General features: G+C 55.4%; 1 protein-coding gene across 1 annotated transcript in view; it reads right to left on the bottom strand.

Annotated features, from left to right (window-relative positions):
• Positions 1 to 20,727, bottom strand: part of SETD1A (SET domain containing 1A, histone lysine methyltransferase) — a 37,720-nt gene extending 16,993 nt beyond the window's left edge. Inside the window, exons 1-5 of the mRNA XM_084632077.1 lie at positions 20,503 to 20,727; positions 13,884 to 14,014; positions 9,876 to 10,028; positions 1,921 to 2,019; positions 1,192 to 1,462 (exon numbers count right to left, since the gene is read on the bottom strand). Coding sequence (XP_084488203.1) covers positions 1,192 to 1,462; positions 1,921 to 2,019; positions 9,876 to 10,013 — 508 coding nt within the window. The 5' untranslated portion in view covers positions 10,014 to 10,028; positions 13,884 to 14,014; positions 20,503 to 20,727. The remainder of the gene's footprint in view (positions 1 to 1,191; positions 1,463 to 1,920; positions 2,020 to 9,875; positions 10,029 to 13,883; positions 14,015 to 20,502) is intronic.
• Positions 20,728 to 21,187: the final 460 nt, after the last annotated feature.

Genomic DNA, 21,187 nt, shown 5'->3' with positions numbered 1-21,187 from the left:
ATTCTAGTCAGTGATTCACGATGCAGCCGCTCCTGGGGCAGAGCACAACAGCGACATCGAATACCACTAAATGGCACCCACCCCATTTTTCCAGTTTGCTGACAGAACGGCTCAGCTAAGCGGCGATCGCAGCATATCCGGGAGGTGGAAAGACAGAGTGGGACTCTTAGGGGAACAGGAAGCCAGCCAGATACAGAGTCCTGGCACATCTGGGGTCCTTTATGGAATGGGGATGGCACAAGGATGAGTGAAAGGCGGCAGCAACCAGCCATTCTTCGTCCCAGCAGCTTCCCTCAGAAGGAAGCTGGGGCTTAAGCTGGGTCACCGTGCTGGCCGTCTGATCTCGGCTGCCCCTACGGCTGCCCCCTTGATCAATCCCTGGGGCACAGTTTAGTTTCCTGAAGACTGAGCTGCTTCAGTCTAAAGTCTCTGGGCTCCGTATAGGGGTGTACGGGCACAAACCACCAGCCTGGGTCATACAGGAGGCCAAATTAGATGATCCGTTGGTCCCTTCTGGCCTGAAACGATGACACGCAACGGGTGCAAGGGTCCGATTTGGGATTTCCCTCTGTTATCACACAAAGAGGAGCCAGCTACCACAGGATCCCAGCAGAGAAAACCAGTCCCAATGGGGAGATGCCAGGGGTCGGAGACGAGAAGCACTCTCTGACCCCAATGGGGAGGTATTTAAAATACAAGACACCTCCTGCGGAGGACGCTTCCCAGGTGACTGGAGGGTGACAAGATCTGCTCTAGCTGACAGGAGCTGTGGGCCTGGGTTATCCAGGAGGTCAGACCAGATGCAGGCTCTGAATGCCTGCAGGAACCAGATGCACTCCTGCATTCCGAACAGAGCCTAAGGGTCCCCTGCCCCCCACTCCTTCTGCGAGCGCAGCCACCCCTGCCACGTGGCGGGTCTTTGACCGGAGAGGTTTCAGCCACTTTCCTTAGAAAGTTGTTGGCATCCTGTTGCCAGTTAAGGGCCTAGATCCCCAGCTGGGGGACTGAGGGAAGAGCACCCCCTACTGAGCCCCCAACACTGCTACATTGTCTTCATTCCCATTGGCTTTTAAGGAGCGACAGTGATTTGCACCAGCTGGGGAACTGACCCACAGGGAAAGGAATGAACCACAATGGGGAGCATGGGGCCCAAGGAGAGGGGAGGGAAGGGCTCCAAGGTGAGGTTGGTACCTTTGATGTCCAGCTGGGCGTGGATGATGTTGCCCATGACCGAGGTGTTATGCAGGTTCTTCACAGTCTCCTTGGCTCCACGGGTGCTGGTGAAAAGCACCTTGGCCAGGCCCAGGTGCTTGCGGTTCTTGGGGTTGTAGAGAATCTCGATCTCCTCGATCTCCCCATACTTCTTGCACATCTCGGCCAGGAAGGGCTCCTTGATGTTGTCATTCAGCCGGGCGAAGGTCACCTCCTTCAGCGGGATCTGCCCAATGTAGAACTCGTCCAGCTGCCACCGGGGAGAGGGGAAAGATCAGCACCCACACACTGACCCCCATCGGCCTCCAGGCAGGGGGAATGGGCCCCTTCCCACCTAGGGGGCACCAGCTGTGATCCAGCACCAGGGCAGAGGGACTGACTGGCTGGCTCAGGGGTAGGGAATGGGACACAGGGCCTTTCCCCTCTAGGGGGCACTGGCTCCAACGCAGGCCCATGTGGGGAGAATCCCACCTACCCCTCTTCACTACACAGCAGCCCCCAGTGGCCAAAAGGCTCTGGAAGATGGCTAGATCCCAGCACACATCCAGATGGGAATGGCCTAGCTGAAGGATTAGCAGCTCACTGAGAGCCTCTGCAGTAGGCTCCCTGGTGCTGGCTCAGGGAGCGGCAGAGGGGAGCTTGCTGTCATACTAGGGAGCTGGGACGCTCCAGGGAGACCTGAGACCAGGCAAACCCCGCCCTGCTTACCTTGAACTTGGGAACAGGGAGCGACAGGTCTCTGTGCTTGGACCATATCCTGCGTGGCCGGGGGTCTCGTACGTCACCCACAGGAGTATATCCTGAATCCTGGGGCGGGAGGAAGAAAGGTTAGCTGAAGGTTATCTTGCAAAGGACCTCAGTGGGTACCTGGACCAGAAAGACATGGGTATTAGGACTCCCAGATTTTATCCCTGGCTCTGGGAGCAGAGTGGGGGCTAGTGGTTAGAACAGGGGGCTGGCAGTCAGGACTCCTGAGTTCAGTTCCTGTTCTCTGGATTGTCTAGGACACAAGACAGCATTCATGTTTGAACAAGAGCATACAATAATCACCCCTAGCTCTTAAGTCACACACTCTCATAAATCTCAGAACACTTTACAAGGGAAGTCAGGCTCACTAACTCCATTTTACAGAAGGGGAAACTGAATCACAGTGGGAGACAGTGACTTGCCCAGGGTTACCCAACAAGCCAGTGGCAGTAACTCAGGTCTCCAGAATCCCAGCCCAATGCTCTACTCACTAGGCCATGCTACCATAACATCCAATCTTCATTTTAAAATGCCAGGGATGGAGAATCTACCAATTTACCAACTGGTAAATTTTTCCAACAGTGAATTCCCCTCACTTACACCTGATTTCCAGTCTGACTGTGTCTGGCTTCCACTTCCAGCCACTGGATTGTGTTAGACCTTCGTTTGCTGGATTGCAGGGCCCATTATCAAATGTTTGTTCCCAAAGGAGATACTTACAGCAAGGTTCGCGGCGATTAGATTTTTATCTGTAAACGTTGTTTTCGCTGTACGCACACAAACTGACAAAAAATATTTCCTTCAATAATAACTGAAATTTACATCTAGGCAAAGTAAGAAAAATGCTGCTTGAGAGTTTTTTTTTTGACATGGGATGCTGACAATGTGTGTTTGAATGGTTATAAACCTTGAACTTTTTGAATGTCAGTGTCTGCGGTCATTAATTATTGTTCCATCCCCCCATAACTTTACCTGTGAAAATCTAAATTGATAAAAATCGAAAGAGCTGCTTTAAAAGAAACATGGATATTATCCATCATAATTATACAAGAAAAACTGAATTCTGCTACGCCTACTTACAGATTGTTACCCCTTCCCTTTCCCCATGTGGTGGATTTCTCTGCATTTGTTTTAACATGGTTTTATTTTCGTATAGCACTCTTCTCACACTATAGAAGGACAGCTGTGTTCTCGATTGGCATCCTGCGATCTCTAGGGGCTAATATTTGTTTCACAGAGACAAAATCAGAGCCCTAATCTAGAGAAGTCAAGTTCTCAGCTCCAGCACGCAGGGCTCATTCTCTTATGAAGGGCTCTGGGGAAGGTGATAGGTCAGCTTAATCAAGGGTTTTTATCTGAGGTTAGCTATGGTTATTGTTATTCCTACCGGCTGTCATGAGCAACTTGAACTAGTCAATTTCAGAAGTGGTTTCACAGAGGAACTGGAATCGGATTGCTAGGTTATGTGATTTCCAACTGTGCTATGTATATTCATAGATTCCAGAAAAGCTCATTGTGATCATCTAGTCTGACCTCCTTTGTAACACAGGCCATAGAACTTCTCCCAAACAATTCCTAGAGCAGATCTTTTAGAAAAGCTATCCAACCTTGATTTTAAAATGGTCATTGATGGGGAATCCACCACGACCCCTGCTGAATTGTTCCAATGGTTAATTACTCTCACTGTTAAAAATCTACACTTTATAAACAAGTTTCTCTCCCCTCCCTGCTGCTCTGGGAAAGACCCCAACAAAACAACAGCAGGGGAAAGGGACTGTCAAGGAAGGGAGTGAAACTGACCAGACATAAAGCAATCAAACGAAGGCTGGGAAGGGGTAGGAGTGCTCTCTCTAAACATATATAATCTATAGGGGAGATACTGTTATTTACATATGGGATCTCAGCAGTCAGATACCACATGTATATAATCTATCCTCTACTCCAATATGTTATATTATATAAATACACACAGTCCGGGGATAGATTATATCTAAATATAGGCTCTGATTGCTCAGATTATATATTGTACAACCTATTCCCATCCCACGATTATATGTATTATCATATACCCTGTACATAATATATATGTGGGGGGGATTTGACTGAGGGTGCTTTTAGATATACAGTGTTTCTTTAGGCAGAGATTTTGATGCAATGCACAGTTAGCCTGTGGAATTCACTGCTTTGGGGCCAAGAGCTAAGCAAAATTCTAAGGAAGCCAGGACTTTTCTGAGGATAATGAGAAGATCCATGGTTGTAGCGGTAAATATCAAAGAGACAGGCATTTTGCATGGGATATAAACCCTCATGCAAGAGGGTGCAAGCTCTGATGGGGGCTAGAAAGAAATTTGCCCAAAGGGGCAGGTTATTCCAGAATTGTCCCCTTCCTCTGAAGCAGTTGGTGCTGGCTACTGTCGGAGAAGGAAAAGAAACCTAGATGGACTGTCCGTCTGATCTGAGGTGGCAGGACACCAGGCTAAATGGGCACATAGGTCTGATCTGAGCAAGTGGGATACCAACCTATATGGGCCCACAGGTTTGATCTGGGGCAGCAGGGATGGGGGCAGGTGATCTAGATGGGCCCATGTGTCTGATCCAGGGCAAGAGGGATACTAAGTTAGACTGGCCCATAGGTTTGATCCAGGGTGGAAGGGAGGAGGTGTGATATCAGACTAGATGGGCCCATGAGCCTAAACCAGGGCGGCATGGCAAGGGCAGGATACCAAGCTAAATGGGCCCAGAGGTCTGATCTGGGCGGGTCAGGGATGGGGAGCAAAATATCAGGCTAGATGGACCCATGGGTCCAATCTGTGGTGGCAATTATGTTTCTAATTACGCATTTTGTTTGAAACCTGTAGCAAAGTCTTATCTCTTTGGACACTGGTAACCACCTAGGGATAAAGGGTTGCCATAGGCGGGGAAAAGAAAATCTTAAGAATAAACTGCACAAGACCGCTGAGTTTCAGCTGTGGGGGGACAGGCATATTGGAACAGACAGACTCGATCAGATCCATGGGCCCATCTAGCCTGGTTTCCTGCCCCTTCTGTGTCACCCTGGGTCAGACCCATGGGCCCATCTAGATCAGCATCCTGCCCACTCCCTGTCTCTCTGGATCACATCTAGCCTGGGATCCTGTCTCTCACAAGCTTTAGAGAAAAGGATCTGGGAGACTGGCAGTGGGCTCTGCTCAATTCTGCAGCTGCACAGAGATCTGTGCGATGGGTTTTTAAGTCATGCCACTTGTCATTTATATAAATCTAAATAAAAAAACCCTGTGAGATAGAATTATGGGGTAACCTGCTGATAGGTCTATATTGTGGTAGGACCTAAAAGCCAGAATCATGGCCCAGGACCCCACTGTACTAGGTGCTGAAAAAAAAACACAGAACAAAAAGATGCTCCCTGCCCCAGAGAGCTTATGATCTAAGTATAAGACAAGAGACAACAGGTGAAGACAGAAAGACAAGCAGATGGGGGAGTACACTGAGCCACGGTGGTGAGCCCAGCACACCTTTTTGTCAGCATCACGACAACGGAGAATTTTGAGGAGGGATTTTAAGGACAATGGGGTAGCTTTGCAGCTGTTCGTGTGCAGCTCCTCACAGACAGCAGGGGTAGCCCGGGAGAAAGCACAAAAGTGCCTGTTTAAAAACATCACAAGTGAGCAGCGGCGGCCATAGGCAGACATCTCAAAAGCAAATGAGACAGGACAGATTGGGTGGGGACCAGCCATGGAAGGGAAGACAAGCAGCTTAACTGTGATGCAATGGAGAAGGGGGAGCTAGTGTAGGGATGCAAAGTGAGGGGTGACACAGGTAAAGCGATGGGCTTGGAGAACTATCTTTGCAGCAGCATTCTGAATGCATACGAGTAAGGCAAGCCCGCATTTGTCAACGCCAGAGAAGAGGACACTGCAACGGTCCAGACGAGATCATGAGAGCCTAGGGATTGTGTTTCTTCCTCACCTGAGGCAAGCAGAAATTGGCATCTGCCTGATATATCAGGGTTTATATAGCCTAAGAAAATGTGTCAGAGATCCACACGGTCTGGTCTATGTCCCAGCCTGTGACTAATCCCTTGGGAGTGACCCTTTTACAGGGCCAAACCCCACAGGTTCACAAAGTTCCATGGTGGCAGGCCCATGTTCTCCATGAGTGGGCCTTTGGCATCAACAATCCCACGCTCTCTTCATGGCTCCCTGCAGCAAATCCAGCCTGTGGGAGGCTGGTACTGGGCCCTCAGGGTGGATAAAAATCAACGTTTTTTTTAAAAAATAAAATAAAAAAAATCATATTTATTTGATCTAAATCGGATTGTTTTGTTAAAATGCTTTTTGAGGAAAAAAACCTATCTAAAGATAGTTTTAATTAAGAAGCATTATAGATCAAAGAGATCTCATCACGGAATAGGGATTAAAAATTCTAATTCTATAGTATGAGACAATATATTCATGTCATGTTTAAGAAAAGTTTTGCAAATGAGTTCCAATAGTTCATGGATTAGGGACCCAATCTTATGGGGTTCCAGGGGCTTCTGTAGAGATTATTTAGGTTAATCTTTCTATCTTCCCAATGGGACTCAGTGCTCAGTCTAGAAGATACCATCAGAGATGCTTAGTTTTGCAGTTCTCAAACTGAGGATTTGTGTCTCCAGAGATAACATGCTTGTTAACAGCAAAAATTATTTTAAATATATATTTATTTATTTAGAGGTGAGAAATAACAGACCTCAATCTTATTGTCCCTCTGCAAATTTGTGTACAGAGTCAATCCCTTACCTCTCTCTAAAAGTGCAAACTTTCAAAAAGCTCAATGAATAGAAGATTTCTGGGGGGCAGAATAGATCTGGACAAGGAGAAGAAGTCTGGAGATAAATGTGAGAAAGGAGGGACAGGCAGCAGAAACAAAAGTGAAACTCTTTGAGCAGCATATTCCAGAAGTCTTGAGGTCTTTCTGAGTGTAGCCTTCATTGATTTGAGATCTACCATATCATTCTCTCACTAGAAGGAAAAACCTATAATGGCAGCAGGCCGTAAGAGAGACCCAAGTTTGGGAATATTTTAATGAAGTTTCTCTACCTGTGGGTAAGACAGGCATGCATACAAAATGCAAACAGTGCAACAAAGGCATAGTTGCCCGAATGAAACATCATCATGAGAAGTGTTCCTTCTCAGGAGGAAGCTGCGTTGAAGATGATAAAAGGAACATGCAGCATCTTGAGGTTGGTAACAACCAAGAAGAATGCACTTTTATGTAGAAATCCATGATTAAATCGAGTCTTCCTGACTAGTGATTTAAATCATGATTTAAATCAAATCCACCCTGGGGTCCCTCCAGGGTGCAAGGCTCCCAGTCAGTATTTGCAGCGACACAGACAGCCTTTTCAAAACCAAGTAATTTACTAGCCACCTGGCTACAGCATCTGATAGTCCTGAGGTTAGCAAACAGAGGCAGAAGTTAAGCCCTAGTCCATTCTAGCCAAGTCAGTGCCACGAGCCAGCCCAGCAGTGAGAGATTCTCACTGTCACTTTGTCCATCCAGATGATAGCAGCTGGGGCTAGGAACACAGGGGCTAGCAGGGGCTAGGAACTGCAGAAAGGCAGGCCTGCCAAGAGGACTGCCTCATTTGGATGCCAATGATGGACTTAGGGCGACATGAGCCCAGACAGGGCAGAGCACTGACTTCCTTGGTACTCTACAGAGCCCAGGTGTGATGGAAGAGTTAATTTGGGACTTTGGGTAACCCTGATCTTGCCAGAGGACTACCCCACCGCAATGTGGAAGGCATCGGAGGCTAAGCGGATCAGCTGGAGACTAGGAGGGAAACTGAGGAAGAGCCACTGCCATGCCAAGCCAGAAGGGGGCACCAGCCATGGAAAAATGTTAGATTTTACTTTTTAAAATCTTTCAATTAAACATCCTTTTCTGTGTAACATTGGATAGTCACACACAAATCTGAGGCAGGTTTGAATGCAAAGCAAGTGAGAGGATGGTACAGCACCTAGTGCCAGGGGCATGATGCTGATCCAGGAGTGGGGCTACGTAGTGCTAATGCCAAACAAAACGTTTACTGGCTCAATGTTTTCCTAATCTGCCAGGTCTCTGTCTAGAGTCACCTGTTGTCACCTGTCTCGTACTTAGTTTGGCAGCTCTATGAGGCAGGGACTGTTATGTCTGCCCAATGCCTAGCACGATGGGGTCTTGGGCCAGGACTGGGCTCCTAGGCACTACCATAATATACCTAATAAATAACAGACAGCCCCTGGCACAACGGCCACCTGGTCCATGACTGGGCTCCTAAAGGTTACAGTGACATAAACAACAGGAGTGTCACCCACTTCGTAGCTTCTGTCAGCCAAGCACAATGCCCACTTTAGGGGCTCCTGGCATCCCTAGATCCCGGCCCCCACCAAGATCCCTGGATATTCCCCTTTCATCCCCCATATTTCAGGGACTCCCTGCAACCCCCCACCACCAGGACTGTGTTCTCTCCCCCGCCCCCATCTTCCCATGCCAGGGGCCAGGTATGTCCCCAATACCCAAGAGGCTCTTTGTATCCCATGTCCCCACATTCCTCTGATGTCAGGGGTTCTGTGTCCCACATTCCTCTCTTCCCCTTACCACGGCTGTCTCTCACCCATCCCCACCAATAGCAGGGGATCTGTGCCCGCCCCCCATGCCTCCTGTGCCATATACCAGGGGTTGTGCATGGCCCTCCATGTCCCAAAGGGCCAGGTGACAAAGACCAGGCCCACAGGGAAAACCACCATGGCCTGCAGCTCAATAAGAGGGTGCGAAACCGAGTGTGACGCTAGGGAGAGGAGAGCTGGGAGACACACTCTCTAAATAGGGCTGGGAGCATAGAAAGAGGTCCTGGGAAACGGGACAGTATGGATTGGCAAGAAGATAGCCCAGTTATTTAGGGCCCCCAGGGACAGCGTGGGTGCCACTTCACATGAGGGTGCAGCAATCATTGCTAATGGGGGAGGCTGAAGGGAGTGAGCAGAGGCCTGGGAGCCGACTGACTGGCAAATAAAAACAGAGCCTCTGAGAGGAAGGGCAAGGCTGGGTTTGAGAGTGTTTGAATCGCTGGTTTATACCCCAAAAGGAGGTGGACTTTGGGGAGCGCTGGGAGCCGGAAAATGACAAACAGAAGGGGAAACTGAGGCACGGTAGGGCAACACCATGTGGAATTTAACAGACATTATGGGAGCACTTCTCCTCCCGAGATCTGCAAAAGGTTTTTACAACTCATCACCCACCCTTGGTGTTTTATTGGCTTCAACGGGCGTCCCTGGTGCAGGGCAGCAAGGTACATCAGAAACACACGCGCGTTCAGGATGAGGAAATGGAGGAACAGGACTTGATATGCATAGCACCACCTACCACCCCGTGGTTTACAACTTAGCCACAATATGACATGACAGCAAGTGAGAACACTTTGTGGTTCAGCAGCCCTTTTCACAAGTAGACCCACTGTGCTTTACCCAGAGCAATTAGTGACCCTCACAAACCCACCCACCAAGCTTTCACCCTATTTTACACATGAAGAAACTGAGGCACAGAGCACAGGGAGGGACGTGCCCTAAGTTACACAATGAGACAGAAGCAGGGAAATAGAGCCCAGGAGTCCTGACCCCTAGCCTTAACTTGCTCTAACTCATTAGACCCCACTCCCCTCCCAGAGCTGGGGATAGAACCCACGAGTCCTGGCTCCCAGCCTCCACTGCTCTGATGTAGAAGCCCACAATAAGAGGTGAGCAAGTGTTGTCCACGGTGGGCCTATGCAGTGGGCTAGCACCAGATACTGCCCCAGGCAGAAGGGGAGGGAAGAAGGCTTCCTTTTCTTTGTTGGCAAGCCCCCAGCCCCCCAAATCACGCAGTGAATCCCCACTGCCACCCATGCCTGGACTCACGGGAGCACTGAAGTGGACTCCATCGTAGCGGTAGACTTTCTGCGGGGCCCGCCGCAGCGCCGGGTCAATGACGAGCTTGTAGCTTCTCCACTGGAAGTTGGGGGCTTTCTGGATGTCACCCCCACTTTCCTGATCCATTATGACTCATTTAAACTGAGAGGGAGATAGAGAGGAGAAAAACCACTATCAGCCATGTAGTACAGACACACACACGCAGTACCCCCTGCTGGCCACCTCTGGGATTGCTCTGCCACGCTGCTCGCATCTCCCGCAATCCCAGAAAGCCTCCAGGTCCAGAGAGGAAAGCGCCTCTCTATCCACTCCACCAGACACACCCCCACAAAACACAGAACCAGGAGGGCCCCTCGATCCCAGCAAGCTGGAGACCAACTAGGCTATCGAGACAAGGTTTGCCAGGATTACTGGGGAAGCCTGGAAGAATTTCAGAGAGTTCCAGGCCAAAAAGTCCCATTAGATCACCTAGTCTGACCTCTTGAATAGCATGGATCAGTCAGTTTCACCCAGGTCCCCCTGTGCTGAGCCCACTGATTTGGATTAGACCAAGTCCTCGGGAGGCTAAACTATAGCCCTTCTACCCAACTACAAGTGCTGGGTCCAGATCAGGTGGGAAAACAACTGGCCCCTCTCGGGTTCAGGTCGGACCAGCTCTCCTCCTGTCCACGAGGTTGGCGCGAAGGAGACTGCATGCCCTGTTCCTGCTGGCTGCCCGCCACCTCGCTGCACTGTGCACACTGCAGAGTGCGTGTCCTGAGGAACCCCAAGCTAGCAGAAGCAGGGCACGCAGGTTCAGCGGGAAGGGCTGGCATAGGCGGGAAAACAACTCAATCCTCATGGGCTTGGATCCGGTTTGAGTCAGGCTTAAACTTTAGGTCTGTGCAGATTCTAGACTCAGCCATTGTGAAAACAGGAAAGGCTGAGGGGGTAATAATGCTGGGCTAAATGGGCCCTTGAGTCTGATCTGAGATGGCAGGGAGGGGGCAGGATACTGGGCTAGATGGGCCCAGGGGTCTGATCTGGGGTGGTCAGAAAGGGGAAGGATACCAGGCTAGATGGGCCCCTGCGTCTGATTTAGGGTGGCAGGGATGGGGGTGGGACACTGAGTCCTCTCAAACGGCAGGGAATTGATTAGGTGAGTCATGCACAGATGATCTCATCAGGTGATCCATACCCTGTGCTGCAGATGGAGGCAACCCCCACAGCCCCACTCCAAGGTCCCTGCAGGTCTGACCCGGGGGAAATTCCTTCCAGACCATGAATCTGGTGAGCCAGACCCACCAGCCATGCAGTTAACCACGGCGAGCTGAGTTAAGCAGCAGGTTCATAATTACTGTCAATCGGTGTTTGAACAGCATCAAAGCCAAGCGTGGGGGGAAATTCTTTAGGGTGGGAAAAGAGAACTAGAAGCAACAAGGAAATTCAGGAAAATTTAGGTCAAGCCTTAGGAAATATTTCCCATGAGAGAGGAGTCTAATAAGTGATGTTCTCATCTCTCTCACGGGAAAGGACAGGAGCCTCCTCATTTTGGAGACCAGAAATTAAGAGCCCTGGATAATAATCTGTGGGGGACGATTCCACCCCGGGTGAGGAGGGCCCGGATGGGGTAACTCCATCTCTGCTGGGGGAACAGCCAGTGGGGGGACGAGCAAGATGGACCAGTTCTCATCAGTCTAGGCTTTTCCTAGTCTCTGGCTTCAAGGCTAGCACGGGATAGCAAACAGTCTCTAACTTCCCCTCCCTGGCCCAGGTGACATAAGCTCGCTTGCAGGAGCCCGGGGAATCTGGTCCCTTTCCTCTACCTGTAAACTGGGGCTCTTGTGGATAGATCCAATTACAGCAACTGCCTGCCTTGGAACTGGTGGGTGGGTTACAAACATGCCTATTAGTCCCTTAAATTTCACCACAAAGAGTTTGCCTATACAGACATCGCCTGGCACTGAGATGCAGTTGCCTCTGTGGACAGGTAGCTAGGTAACAGCTGCACAGTGATGCCTCACCTACTGTTGAGATGCAGCCACCTCTGGGTCAGGGCAGCTGGGGAACACAGAGATCTCTAGCCCAGCATTGAGAAACTCAGCTACCCCAGCTGTACAGCAATGCCCCACAAGGATGGTTCGCTTGGCACAGAGATGCAGCCACCTCTGGGGTGGAGCAACTGGATAACATCTGCACAGTGGCACTGTATTGGGATGGCTTGCCTGGAGCTCAGATGGAGCCATCTCTGGGGCGGGGCAATTGGATAACAGCCACACCACATAGAAATCACTTGTCTGGCACTGCATTTCAGCCATCTCTGGGATAGGGCAGCAGGGTAACAGTGCATAATTTAGGACAGAAAGTGTAGAAAAATCCCATGTCCTCATGAAATTGCAAGAGGACTGTCAGGAGGGCAAAATGTAATTAGACACGTTGGAATGTGCCCAGGAAAGTTGTGACACACAGAGCTACACCTTCACATGTACCCACGAACACTGCACGCTTTGAAGCCGAACTGGCAGAGGGGCAGACGATACCAAGTGGGATGGGGAGGACAGAGTCCTTTCAGATCTACGTGTTCATCTCAACACACTGGACACCAAGACAGAGCTAATGAGTTATACACGTGCTGAGGGGAGCGGTAGAAGTTCAAAGGAACTAGATCACCCTGCTTTTTCCATCCACAATCAGCCCTGCCCTTATAGCAGCTGTAAAGAGTCAGATACAAATGTATACGTCAGATCTGGAGACTGAGTGCGCACTGTGGGTATAATCTGGGCACTGGCAAGGTAAACCAACCCAATCCCCACAGAGCTTAATGGGGATCTGTTTAGAGATCTGGGTTGTTACCAGCACTCCAAGGCTAGAGTGGGGACCATAGAAAGAGCAGAGCTTCCGTTCCAATGCGTGTAGCTAGTGGTGCGCCCTGATTTTCATCCTGAACCCCTCAACTCCCTGTTCCACAACCCCCCTAAAGACCAGAATTTTCTGTCCATTTCCTGCCTCTTAGGAATTGTGCACGAAAACAGCTCAGCTGTTCTTCAGGATACTCCCCCACCCATGTTTATGTATATTAAATATGCCTGGCACTATAATGTCACCTCTCTCAGAGCAACCAACTGAGGATTTCCTGGAAGGCTGGGGGTGGGGCAGGACCCCCCCTTGGGGAATTTTCCAGAGGTCCCGTGGAGCCATCAATACCACCAGGAAAGCCCACATTAGTTTTATCAAGCGATGCAACCCAGCGTAGCAGATCTGAGCTTCACTTACAGAAACTTTATCATGTATATTGAGATAGCATGTGGAGAGCCCCATCCGGGACTGGAGGGTCTCTGCCACTGGGCTGGGTGCTGCACAGACCCCACCCCTCAATGACGATCATGGACTCCCATCGCATAGGTGCCATGCAGACATACAGGGAGAGACAGCTCACAGCCTAAACAGAAAAGGCCAGAACAGAGAGGGGAGGCTATTGTTGTGCTGGGTGCCTCACAGACCCCCACCCTGATCAAGGTCTGGGTTCCCCCAGCGTTCTGGAAGCCGCACAGATGCCCCCACCCCGATCCCAGGGGGCACTGCTACATAAATGCAGATGTGCAAACCAGTCCAGCACTGCAAGATGCCTTCGTAAACAGTGCCTTGTTTGAATACCATCCTACACAGGATATGCTAGGCGTGATCAGACAGGGCAACACCCACTCCTGCCCCTTGGGAAGGAAGGTGTCTGTGCATCCCCAGGGCAGCGGGAGGGAGAGCACAGGTACAGAACCCTGATTCCTGCCAGCAGGGGGCAACATTACCCATACATACACGCACAAACCCTCAATTCTCTCCAGCAGGAGACAGAGCCACACACCCACAGAGCTCCAATTCCTCCAGCAGGGGGCAGTATCACCCACCCACCCTGATTCCCTCAAGCCGGGAGCACTAGAATTCCCCTGACCCCACCAGTGTGCCTCAACCCAGCCCTGAAAATCGAATCCAGATCGGTAGGAGATAGGTAGGAAATCGTACCTGTTATGGATGATTTGTTTTGTGCTCTTGACAGCAAGGAACGAAGACGAGTGTCTGTAAATGCGGCAGGCTTCTTTCCAATGCAATGGGGCAGATGTTTAGTCCATAACGCAGAGTGGGGCCTCGAAGAACTGGGAGGGAAGCAAAAGAAATGGGGGTTAAGCCTCAGAGGAATAAAGAGGAAAGGGGGTAAGGGGGGGCTTATGCTGTGTATTACAGAGGTTGCATCCAGAACATACAAACAGTGGTGCCCTACCGTGTGAGAGGGCAACTGTACTGGAGTCAGGACTCCTGGGTTCTATCCCCACATCTGGAAGGGGAGTGAGATCCAGTGGGTTAGGCAGGGAGGGCTGGAAGGCAGGACTCCTGGGTTCAATTCCAAGCTCCTGTATGATATTAGAGTTTCCAATCAACTTATCTACCAGCAAAAAATTTTTTTAAAAATTAAGAGATTCAAAAGACAAAAATGAAACCCAGGTTAAAAGTTATTTCACGATCTGGCATCTGAGACCTGATCTAACCCTCTCAAGCCAGATGCTGAGAAGGGCAGGCTGATAAATAAGATAAGATAGCACTACAGTGATGGGCTGCAGCATGAAACTCTAAATCAGGCCTCTGGTATTAGAGAGCGCGCCAGAGTCCAGCTCTGAATTTTGTAAAGCAGCCGTTTCCGAAGAGAAGGGAGTTACTATCTAAGCCTGGAAGCTGTAATGCAGGACCAAAGGGTGGTTACAACAGGGTCCCCTTTGATAACAACAGCTCGCTCTTCTACAGCCCCCTTCATCCAAAAATCAAACCCAGCCAGCCCCATTGTCATCCCCACTTTAGGTGTGAGAAAACTGAGGCACAAAGTAGCAAAGAGGCAAAGCCATGCAGCAGATCAGTGGCAGAGCCAAAAAAGAATCTAGGATTCCTAACTCCCGGCCTCATTATAGAGGCCATCATTATAGAGCACACCCACTTCCAGAGCCGGAAACAGAACTGAGGAGTCCAGACTCCGAGCCCCCCTGCTCTAACTGACCAGACCCCACTCCCCTCCTAGTACCAGGACAGAACCCAGGAGCTCTGACTCCCAGCCCCCCACCCACCACCACTATAATGCCCGCAGCCTCTCCCTACAGGACACCAGATCTCAGGTCGGGGCATGCCCCATGGCAGGAGCCAAAGCAGGTGTAACTGTCACTCTAACTCTGCTACCACCACCAAGGGGTTAAGTGAAGTCAGCCTACAGCAGGTACCCAGTAAGAGGGCAGGGGGAGACTGGGACATGCCATCTGAGCCCCCAGGGAGCTGGCGGGCAGCGGGCAGTGCCCAGGGCTCACACCCCAGACTGGCACCAAAGCCAAGAAATGAAGGGGACAGAGTCCACTCCTGCTTTTACCTTGGTGCCCCCTGCGAGCTCCAGGGATGCCACCTGGTATAATGCTCCCCTCCAAGCCCCCACCCTCACAGCCCTGCCCGGATCCTTAAACCCAGGGCCCACGCATCACCCTTGCCCCGCGCCCCACCCTGACTGCTCGGCAGCTCCCCCCCACTGGCATAGGCCCTTCCCCAACCCAACCCAACCGAGAGCACCCTCACCCCACAGGCTTTTCCTACTTCAGTGTGCCCACCCCCCGGCCAACATCTGCAACAGGCCTTCCCTCAGATCTGCCCCCTTGGGTCCCCATGCCCTCAGGGCCTCTCTCCCCCACAATCCCCATCCTCCAACCTCCCGCTTGCCAGGGGCTTCCCCCATCTCAGTGCTTCCCTTAGATTCCACTCCCCACCCCTCTGATCCTCTTGCCCCCCAGACCTCTCAGGGGCCACAGCTCCCCATCCCCTTCCAATTCTCTCCTCACCTCCCCCACCCCAAAATCTCTACCACTCAGGACCCCCAGGGGCCTCCCCCCCACTTCATCTCCCCCTTATTCCCCATCCGAACTTACCCCTGCAACACTCCCAAAACCCACCTCTCAACTCCCCCATTTTCCTCACACTCCCATGCCCCACCCCCGCAACACAAATCAACTTCCTCCCTCACAGGCCTCCCAGCTCCCCCTCCCCACAGGTGACCCCTGTATCCCCCCCTTCAAGACCTCAGCTTCCTCCCCACTTTTAAGCCCCTCCCCTCAGCTTCCCCCACCCCCCATTCCCCAGGTTCCAACTCAGAGCTCTCCCTCTCCAGAGTGTGCCGACCAGACCCCCCCTCCCGACCTCAGCTCCCCCCTCCCCCCACTCAGAGCGTGCCTCTTCTCCCAGCCTCCCTCCCATCCGACCAGCCCCCCCCCCACCTCAGCTCCCCTCCCCCACTCCTAGAGTGCCTCTTCTCCCAGCCTCCCTCCTCACCCGACCAGCCCCCCCCCGACCTCAGCTCCCCCTCCCCCCACTCCTAGAGTGCCTCTTCTCCCAGCCTCCCTCCTCACCCGACCAGCCCCCCCCGACCTCAGCTCCCCCCTCCCCCCACTCAGAGAGTGCCTCTTCTCCCAGCCTCCCTCCCCACCCGACCAGCCCCCCACGACCTCAGCTCCCCTCCCCCACTCCTAGAGTGCCTCTTCTCCCAGCCTCCCTCCCATCCGACCAGCCCCCCCCGACCTCAGCTCCCCTCCCCCACTCCTAGAGTGCCTCTTCTCCCAGCCTCCCTCCCATCCGACCAGCCCCCCCAAACTCAGCTCCCCCTCCCCCCACTCCTAGAGCGCCTCTTCTCCCAGCCTCCCTCCCCACCCGACCAGCCCCCCACGACCTCAGCTCCCCTCCCCCACTCCTAGAGTGCCTCTTCTCCCAGCCTCCCTCCCCACCCGACCAGCCCCCCCCGACCTCAGCTCCCCCTCCCCCCACTCCTAGAGTGCCTCTTCTCCCAGCCTCCCTCCCATCCGACCAGCCCCCCCAAACTCAGCTCCCCCTCCCCCCACTCCTAGAGCGCCTCTTCTCCCAGCCTCCCTCCCCACCCGACCAGACCCCCCGACCTCAGCTCCCCTCCCCCACTCCTAGAGTGCCTCTTCTCCCAGCCTCCCTCCCCACCCGACCAGCCTCCCCCGACCTCAGCTCCCCCTCCCCCCACTCCTAGAGTGCCTCTTCTCCCAGCCTCCCTCCCATCCGACCAGCCCCCCCAAACTCAGCTCCCCCTCCCCCCACTCCTAGAGCGCCTCTTCTCCCAGCCTCCCTCCCCACCCGACCAGCCCCCCCCCGACCTCAGCTCCCCTCCCCCACTCCTAGAGTGGCTCTTCTCCCAGCCTCCCTCCCCACCCGACCAGACCCCCCCGACCTCAGCTCCCCCTCCCCCCACTCCTAGAGCGCCTCTTCTCCCAGCCTCCCTCCCAACCCGACCAGCCCCCCCAAACTCAGCTCCTCCCTCCCCCCACTCCTAGAGTGCCTCTTCTCCCAGCCTCCCTCCCCATCCGACCAGCCCCCCCCCCGACCTCAGCTCCTCCCTCCCCCCACTCCTAGAGCGCCTCTTCTCCCAGCCCCCCCCATCCGACCAGCCCCCCCCGACCTCAGCTCCCCTCCCCCCACTCCTAGAGTGCCTCTTCTCCCAGCCTCCCTCCCCATCCGACCAGCCCCCCCCCGACCTCAGCTCCCCCCTTCCCCCACTCCTAGAGTGCCTCTTCTCCCAGCCTCCCTCCCCATCCGACCAGCCCCCCCGCGACCTCAGCTCCCCCCTTCCCCCACTCCTAGAGCGCCTCTTCTCCCAGCCTCCCTCCCCATCCGACCAGCCCCCCCCCGACCTCAGCTCCCCTCCCCCCACTCCTAGAGCGCCTCTTCTCCCAGCCTCCCTCCCCATCCGACCAGCCCTCCCCCGACCTCAGCTCCCCTCCCCCCACTCCTAGAGTGCCTCTTCTCCCAGCCTCCCTCCCCATCCGACCAGCCCCCCCCGACCTCAGCTCCCCTCCCCCCACTCCTAGAGCGCCTCTTCTCCCAGCCTCCCTCCCCATCCGACCAGCCCCCCCCGACCTCAGCTCCCCCCTTCCCCCACTCCTAGAGCGCCTCTTCTCCCAGCCTCCCTCCCCATCCGACCAGCCCCCCCGACCTCAGCTCCCCTCTCCCCCCACTCCTAGAGCGCCTCTTCTCCCAGCCTCCCTCCCAACCCGACCAGCCCCCCCCCACCTCAGCTCCCCTCCCCCCACTCCTAGAGCGCCTCTTCTCCCAGCCTCCCTCCCATCCGACCAGCCCCCCCGACCTCAGCTCCCCCCTCCCCCACTCCTAGAGTGCCTCTTCTCCCAGCCTCCCTCCCCATCCGACCAGCCCCCCCCCGACCTCAGCTCCCCTCCCCCCACTCCTAGAGCGCCTCTTCTCCCAGCCTCCCTCCCCATCCGACCAGCCCCCCCGACCTCAGCTCCCCTCTCCCCCCACTCCTAGAGCGCCTCTTCTCCCAGCCTCCCTCCCAACCCGACCAGCCCCCCCCCACCTCAGCTCCCCTCCCCCCACTCCTAGAGCGCCTCTTCTCCCAGCCTCCCTCCCATCCGACCAGCCCCCCCGACCTCAGCTCCCGCTCCCCCCACTCCTAAAGTGCCTCTTCTCCCCGCCTCCCTCCCCATCCGACCAGCCCCCCCGACCTCAGCTCCCCTCCCCTCACTCCTAGAGCGCCTCTTCTCCCAGCCTCCCTCCCCATCTGACCAGCCCCCCCGACCTCAGCTCCCCTCCCCTCACTCCTAGAGTGCCTCTTCTCCCAGCCTCCCTCCCCACCCGACCAGCCCCCCCCGACCTCAGCTCCCCCTCCCCCCACTCCTAGAGCGCCTCTTCTCCCAGCCTCCCTCCCCATCTGACCAGCCCCCCCGACCTCAGCTCCCCTCCCCTCACTCCTAGAGCGCCTCTTCTCCCAGCCTCCCTCCCCATCTGACCAGCCCCCCCGACCTCAGCTCCCCTCCCCTCACTCCTAGAGTGCCTCTTCTCCCAGCCTCCCTCCCCACCCGACCAGCCCCCCCCGACCTCAGCTCCCCCTCCCCTCACTCCTAGAGCGCCTCTTCTCCCAGCCTCCCTCCCCATCTGACCAGCCCCCCCGACCTCAGCTCCCCTCCCCTCACTCCTAGAGTGCCTCTTCTCCCCGCCTCCCTCCCCATCCGACCAGCCCCCCTGACCACACCTCCCCCTCCCCCCACTCCTAGAGCGCCTCTTCTCCCAGCCTCCCTCCCCATCCGACCAGCCCCCCCCCGACCTCAGCTCCCCTCCCCCCACTCCTAGAGTGCCTCTTCTCCCAGCCTCCCTCCCATCCGACCAGCCCCGCAATCTCAGCTCCCCTCTCCCCCCACTCCTAGAGCGCCTCTTCTCCCAGCCTCCCTCCCCATCCGACCAGCCCCCCCCCCGACCTCAGCTCCCCCTCCCCCCACTCCTAGAGCGCCTCTTCTCCCAGCCTCCCTCCCCATCCGACCAGCCCCCCCAACCTCAGCTCCCCTCCCCCCACTCCTAGAGTGCCTCTTCTCCCAGCCTCCCTCCCCTTCCGACCAGCCCCCCCCCGACCTCAGCTCCCCCCTCCCCCCACTCCTAGAGTGCCTCTTCTCCCAGCCTCCCTCCCATCCGACCAGCCCCCCAATCTCAGCTCCCCTCTCCCCCCACTCCTAGAGCTCCTCTTCTCCCAGCCTCCCTCCCCATCCGACCAGCCCCCCCAACCTCAGCTCCCCTCCCCCCACTCCTAGAGCGCCTCTTCTCCCAGCCTCCCTCCCCATCCGACCAGCCCCCCCCGACTTCAGCTCCTCCCTCCCCCCACTCCTAGAGCGCCTCTTCTCCCAGCCTCCCTCCCCATCCGACCAGCCCCCCCCCGACCTCAGCTCCCCTCCCCCCACTCCTAGAGCGCCTCTTCTCCCAGCCCCCCCATCCGACCAGCCCCCCCCCCGACCTCAGCTCCCCTCCCCCCACTCCTAGAGGGCCTCTTCTCCCAGCCTCCCTCCCCTTCCGACCAGCCCCCCCCCGACCTCAGCTCCCCCCTCCCCCCACTCCTAGAGTGCCTCTTCTCCCAGCCTCCCTCCCATCCGACCAGCCCCCCAATCTCAGCTCCCCTCTCCCCCCACTCCTAGAGCTCCTCTTCTCCCAGCCTCCCTCCCCATCCGACCAGCCCCCCCAACCTCAGCTCCCCTCCCCCCACTCCTAGAGCGCCTCTTCTCCCAGCCTCCCTCCCCATCCGACCAGCCCCCCCCGACTTCAGCTCCTCCCTCCCCCCACTCCTAGAGCGCCTCTTCTCCCAGCCTCCCTCCCCATCCGACCAGCCCCCCCCCGACCTCAGCTCCCCTCCCCCCACTCCTAGAGCGCCTCTTCTCCCAGCCCCCCCATCCGACCAGCCCCCCCCCCGACCTCAGCTCCCCTCCCCCCACTCCTAGAGGGCCTCTTCTCCCAGCCTCCCTCCCCATCCGACCAGACCCCCCCGACCTCAGCTCCCCTCCCCCCACTCCTAGAGCGCCTCTTCTCCCAGCCTCCCTCCCCACCCCCCCCCGACCTCAGCTCCTCCCTCCCCCCACTCCTAGAGCGCCTCTTCTCCCAGCCTCTCTCCCCCCCCGACCAGCCCCCCCCCGACCTCAGCTCCCCCTCCCCCACACCAGTCTCCTCCCCCCCCCGCTGTAACCGTCCCCTCGCGCGCCGCTCCTCACCCGCCGCCCGGCCCCGCCCCCCCCGGCCTCCCGCGCGCGCGCGCGTCTCCCGCCGCCGCTCTCACCTCGCTGCTCCCGGCCCCTCCCCCCCCCGCGCGCGCGCGCGCCCGCGCGGCCTCCTCGCTCGGCGACCAGGGGGGGCCCGCTACTGCCGCCGCCGCCGCCGCAGACAGGGAGAGGGGGCGGGGCCAACGGCCGACGTCCCGTCGGCTCGCGCGAGAGTTCCCGCTGGCTCGCGCTGCCCCCGCCCCTCCTGTCTCCGGCTCTCTGTGTTCGCGTCCGCGCTTTCGACGCAGGAAATTAGAGCGACTCGCCTCCGCTCCGGGTGGGGCCCGGCTGGAAGGCCGTCCTCCTCTCTCTCTCTTTCGTTGTGCTGGGGGACGATTATTTTTTTTCTTTTTCATCCCCAGCTCGGGAAAGATGACGAATCCGCCGAAGGGAAACAGCAGCTAGCCGCCCACAAGAGAAGGAGGCGCATTTTCGCCACGGAATGGCATAAATTTAAATATATTTACATAATGAATCGCAACGTAGCAGGGAGGCCAAAGGAAGAACGTGAGTCGCCGTGATGCACCGCGCTATTTTTTGAAGAGGATAATTGGAGATATAGGGATTGAATCAGCTTTGGTGGAATCGCGGCTAGTTCCTAGGAGGAATATAAAACCTCAGCACTTTCGTCATGGGATGGAATAAATTTAAATAATGTTAAGTAATCAATTACTACAGTCGTAACGGGTAAAACCATGACCC

Source organism: Lepidochelys olivacea (assembly GCF_965140295.1).
Source record: "Lepidochelys olivacea isolate rLepOli2 genome assembly, chromosome: 6".
In the NCBI taxonomy this organism is placed as follows: domain Eukaryota; kingdom Metazoa; phylum Chordata; order Testudines; family Cheloniidae; genus Lepidochelys; species Lepidochelys olivacea.
Note: the sequence above shows the minus strand (reverse complement) of the source record. Positions and strands in the feature narration are given on the sequence as shown.